The sequence below is a fragment of the Diorhabda carinulata genome, chromosome 6 (genome assembly GCF_026250575.1).
Source record: "Diorhabda carinulata isolate Delta chromosome 6, icDioCari1.1, whole genome shotgun sequence".
Taxonomy (NCBI): Eukaryota; Metazoa; Arthropoda; class Insecta; order Coleoptera; family Chrysomelidae; genus Diorhabda; species Diorhabda carinulata.
In genome coordinates this window covers 24,377,446-24,383,445 of record NC_079465.1, presented here as the reverse complement: position 1 = coordinate 24,383,445, position 6,000 = coordinate 24,377,446, and the positions used below count along the sequence as shown (strand labels likewise).

Genomic DNA, 6,000 nt, shown 5'->3' with positions numbered 1-6,000 from the left:
CTTAAAACCTTCACTATTGATGGCAGCCAAAGAAATATTAAACAACTACCGCCATCTCTAGGTCAGGCCAGATATTTCTGGGACTATTCTGGTACTGGTACTCCAACAAAATGCGGCTGCTTATCAGCGTTTTATTTATATTTTTGGCAGTTATATTCATGCAGAAAATATATTCAAAACGAATCTTATAGATTTTATATGATATCCTATTTTTGAAGAAATATAGTGCAATATGGCAACAGCGCGTTTATTCTAGGCTAGCTGTTGAAAACAACTGTGGTTTTCTTTAAGTGTTTCGGTGATGGTCGTCGCTTACATAGCGCAACGCTTTGAAAACGATCGTGGAATCTCGCGTGCGTCTTTAACCAACAAATGATTGTTTTTTATAGTGTTAGTTTTGGTATAATTTATAGACGTTTTCTGGACTATATTATTATGAATTTTCGTCATTTTAGACCGGTAAGTCGTTATATATAAAAAATAATTTTGATTCCGGAAATAAAACTATTCTGTTATTGGATTTTTTTGAAATAAATAAAAACTATCAAAGTTTGTACTCTAATAATAAAGATTATGTAATAAAATACTAGGAGTGATAGTAAATTAGAACATTTTTACAAAATTTTGAAAAAAAATCGATTTTACGATATCTAGAATCGAATATCTATTGAAATAGAGATGATTGATTTTCAACAAAACGTCTTTCGATTTACAAAACATCATTCATTATTACTTTCATGAAAATTTTTTGATCAATACCAAATTTGATCAAAATACGATAAACCAAGTCACAATTACATTATATGATTTACGTTTCGTTAACCAAATTACCATCTTCAGAAATCAAATTATTTTTATTGTTTATTAATTAAAATCTATTGCTATAAGCTACGATTTCAATTGAAATATTTATTTTCATCACAAATTCTACTAATATTATACCGGCGATGTCAAAATTGTCCCTGACGTAACTGTACAAAACCATCAACGAAGTTGTTTCCAAATAAATTTAATTAGATACAACATGTGTTAAAGCCAAAACTATTATGAAATAAATTAATTTATAGCCACCAAATATTTACACTTATCTTATCTATTATCTAATAAAGACTTAAAGAAACGTCAAATTTTATCTTTTTTTCAAAAATTATTAAAAAAACTCATTTTAAAACAGAAAAGATCTAAGATCAAGAACATTTAGACGCATTAATATGTCAAAAGACGTAATAAATAAGAAATTAAAGAAATTTATCTAATAAGTTGACTGAAATATAGTTCTGTAAAACAAATGCTGGTGCACTATTTAGAATTGATCGTTTTAAAAAGTACTTAAAATTCAATTATGATTACCGAATGAGAAAGAACGATGTAGCAAGTTACGTCAACTAATGAACACACTATATTAGGTTCCAGTTATATTATCACGAACTCGTCCACGACATTGACCATAAAGCTGATCCTGTTCAGTCATATTGGTCTAAAATTTGTTTAATACGCCGGTTTGTGGAATTCGTTTGATTTTGTTAAAAAAGTATTTAGCTGTATACGATATATAGCAATTCAAAAACCTTCTAGAATAGATTTGGGGTATGTATGTAGCGATTGTAGGTGAAATGAAGTATGAAAAGTAAAAAAAAATTCATTTTTGACGCAAAATAATGAAATAAATGAAAATCTGGAAGAAATTTATCCTGATTCATTTATTATCTTACGTAGTAAGGTCACTATTGTTTGTTTCAAACTATTCACACTTTCTTCATCAATTTTATTGTTAATCTTTTATAAGTAATAGAAATCATCATCCTCCAAACAGCTTTCTTTGCTTCGGAACTAATTTCTATGTGAGACATACATTCTGCAGGATTTCTTGCATTTGTAGTGGAAAACCTCGAGCTTTAAAGCAGATTTTCACTGCATTTGATGTTGAATTACGTCAAGCTTTATCTACCATCCTCATTTCTTGTAAAACATTGATAGAAGAAACGGTTTGCTGGAGGAAAATACGTGCTATGCAGTTATCTGCGGAAAGAAAAAAGCAACTAGGTTTCTTTTGATTTGCCAAACATTTATGGATTTATTTATTTGTACCATTTGTACAAAACAGAATCGTTGGTGGTTATTTTTCATTTTTGAATGTTAATGTCTTGTTAGGAAGATATTTGGTGAAGAGTTCCATCTTCCATCGTCGTAACTATCCATTTGACTTTACCAATCTGTGCAAACTTATTCGCTTGCTCTTGCACTTTCACCGCAAACTATTTTGAAGACAAGATCACGTCGTTTCTTGATATTTTCCAACAACCAACAACACGAGAATGTAAATCGCAATAACATTAAATGCAATGACTATCAAAAATTCGAAACACTTGGAAAGGTACATACATATACACAAGATTTTAACATCGATAGATTAACATAAGAAGTCGTAATGAAGATATATAACAATAAAATAAACAATAAAAGTGATTTTTATCGAAGACAATTGACAATAAGCATTCAGAGGAAAGATGTTATTGGAATACTAATCGTTGTAATAGAAAGATAGTCCGATCAGTGGTGACTCGTGAATGTTTTTTATCAAATAATCACAAATCATTTGATGATTCCTCGAAAAGAAAAAAAATATCAGCAATTAAATAAGGAAGAAGTAGCCCAAATAATACAAAACAAAAAAAACGATGAATATAACGAAATTTATACGAAACTTATGGAGGTTGTTGGTTTTTTTTCTTCTAGGACTGTTTACCAAAGGTCTCTGGCTTTGATGGTTGATTTGATCTTTGAACTAAATCCACCAATTGATAGATAGAGATGAGGTAATACCAAAGACATGAGAAATTGCGATATTGATGCCAAAATAATGACAAAGTGTTTAGATTGAAAAATAAAATGATATGTAGAAATCCTGCTGGAAGACTTTGCATCAACATTGACTACTGTAAAATTTTAAGTAGCTGAATTAAAACGTATGGTTCAAGTTCCTTTATATTTATTCTAGCTCTATATAGTTCTATTAGTAGGGACCGGGCAGTAGCTTTTTTGCTCCGTTGATTTTTTCTCGTTCATTTTTACTAACTGTAATTTTTTCTTACTAATAATTATCGATAGCAGTCAGACCATGTTAATCGTAGGTATCTCATTTTTTCGTAATATTCCTGCATGACTGTCTTGCGTGTTCAATAAAAACAAAGAAAATTTATCGAGATAATCGTTTTTATTTAAATTAACATTCAGTTTTTTCTAAATATGCTCAAACATTTTTATATTTTTCTATGATACTGCCTATAAAATTTCTATTCTAATCTTTTTGTTGCAGACCGCTGGATCTCCTAGCTAAGATGTAATATCAATAGTGAAACATTAAATGATTTTCACCATGCCTCAAACAGTAGTCAGAGGACTTGGTCATCATAATTATCAAGGAAACCACAGCCATAACGGCCACGTAGTGCACAGTAATTTCCCATCGAATGGTATCAGTGGTTTTAACGGACATCACAATCACAATGTTTGTAATAATAATCACAATCATGTTCACAATGGACATACCAATCACAACGGACTCGTCCAAAGCGGTCATAGTTCCATATTCCCTCAAAATGGACACGTTAAAAACAACGGACATATTGGTGAGTTAATTATTTGTATGAAAATTTGTGGAAGTTTGATATTTGGAGAAGCAATTTAGAGTTAAGTAAGGTTCACACGGACATAGACAAAGAGGAAAAGTAGAAGGTGTGTTTGAGCGAAAAGGATCTGTGTGATGAAGGAGACCGAGGTTCTATATAAACTGTTGGTTTTGAAGGATTCATTGAAGTTTGAAAAGAAAATTCTGAGATAAATGAAAGATAGAGACGTTTGAATACCAAGAAGTAATTCAGAGTTAAGTAAATTTAATTTACTGGGACATCCGGAATGATTGAAATGTGGTTGGATAAAGTAGAAGGGAACCTAAAGGTCCTAATCTAAGTAAAAGATTCGGAAGACTGATAAAAAAAGATTCCTTTTTAAGTATGTCAAAACCTAGGTTTCACGGCGCTCTATGACTAGTCGCTTTTAAAATATGGATACATCAGTAAACGCTGGAGGTGTTTAGGGAATTACGAGTAATTTAGAGTCCGTAAGAATCGAAATTCGAGGCTCAGATATCATCTGTTTTTTTCTATTTATAGCAATTTCTAAGAAAAGCAAGACATTTATTTAAACTAGCTCAAGATAGTTTTGTCATGCTGATCGCCAACCTCAAGAAGATTTGATACGAAACGCTAAGAAGAAGAAGCAATTTCTGCAATATTTCCTGGTTTTTCTTTTCTTTTTTTCAAAATAAATCTTCGTACCTCTTCGGAGCTCTTGAGGTACTGGCTGTATTGTCAACATTTTCCTCTTCCATACTGAACTTTTCTTCGTAAATTTTCTCACGAAATTATTCAGTTATCGAACAGATTGACTATTAAAGTCCATTTGTCTATGGAGCTTTTTTCTCTTCTATTTTCTATATTAATTATCTCGCATTTCACTTTCCTCTGGGTAACATATTTTGTGAATCCTCGTCTATTTGATATTAGAGTTTCTAAGAGATGTGCCCTTCTTATTAGGTTTTTCTTTCGAACGATGCTTTTGTAGCATAAAACTTTGTCTATTTTTTCTTTATAAAAAGATTTATTTCAAAACTGTAACGGTGCAATGAAAATATCGACGAGAAGAATGTGAAATTAAACGTGTATTAACCGTTTCCCTCTATCGGAGCTGAAAAATAAAGTAATTTTCATTAGTTTATTAATAATTAGTAATTAAAGTGGTTTATTATGTAGAAATAAGGTAGTTATCCCCGTAAAGATATTTTCTATTCAACCACAACGTTAACAGTTATGTTATGAAACTGTCGTTCAAACTATAAACATTCACATTTCTATAATATAATAGCTGACTCGTACTGCCTCAATCTCCAAGCTGATTCCTTGCGATTTATTTATGGTTGTCGCAAAGGCCAGACGTACCGGAAATTGTGAACGTTTAAAATCAAATCCGTTGGAATCTCTCCTTGTTTGTAGCCTCTATGACTTTATTCATCAATTTTTTCACAGCCAATCTTGTTCCATTGCACTGTCAAGGTTGATGATGACAACTGATTTTACTTTAACTGCAAATTGTAAGGTGATAATCTACGTGGAATAGTTGACTAAATCATCCTGGTTCATAATGGTCTCGACTGATTTGAAGGACACCAATTGTACCAGAAGAAAATTCTGAATAGGCGCGTTGAGGTCCTCGATCACTTAGCCAATTATGGTTATTGAACTGTTGCGTTATTCTGGGAAAACAAACTGAATAAGCTACTATTTTGAGTTTTTTCTGCATCTAAGAAAAATCGAAAGTTATTGACTATGAATACATCGTATAAGCCGAATTAAAGTACTTCTTCATATGAAAATATTAGAGTCGTAGAGGTGGTACTAACCAGTTCGATTATCTTAGTACGTCCATGCCCGAAGGAATAATTTCTTTTGTGGCTATTCATTATGCCGCCTATCCTGATCAAAGATTATCATGATATAATGATTTATGTGGAATTAATTATTATTAGAAAAATATTATACGCCAAGGGTTTTGAATTACGAGGATCAAACCGAATATATTAATTTCTTATCAGAATTTTTAATAGAGAAAAGTGAAAAAATGCTAAAAAAAGAAGAGAAAAGCAAAAATTGAGCAGAAAACTCAAAATAGATAAGAAATATGTAAGCAACAATCTAAACGAACAGAATTTAGTTAAGAAACAAACAAAATCGGTACTCAAAGATTCTGAAAAGCAATAAATGAAACCAAAATTGAAATTAAAATAAAGAAAAATCATCCAGAAGGATATTTTGTATTTTGGCCAGATGTAGCTACAGCTCTTTATCCAAATGAAGTTATAGGGGCGAGGGATGTTCCTAAGGTACCTTAACCAACGCGAATTCCAAATGGAACCTATATTCTGAAGTTTGGAAGCCACTACTC

At 31.3% G+C, this 6,000-nt stretch overlaps 1 protein-coding gene across 1 annotated transcript in view; it reads left to right on the top strand.

Annotated features, from left to right (window-relative positions):
- The first annotated feature begins 288 nt into the window (after positions 1-288).
- Positions 289-6,000, top strand: part of LOC130895242 (calpain-9-like) — a 51,422-nt gene continuing 45,710 nt past the window's right edge. Inside the window, exons 1-2 of the mRNA XM_057802449.1 lie at positions 289-459; positions 3,317-3,629. Of these exons, the coding sequence (XP_057658432.1) occupies positions 3,365-3,629 (265 nt within the window). The 5' untranslated portion in view covers positions 289-459; positions 3,317-3,364. The remainder of the gene's footprint in view (positions 460-3,316; positions 3,630-6,000) is intronic.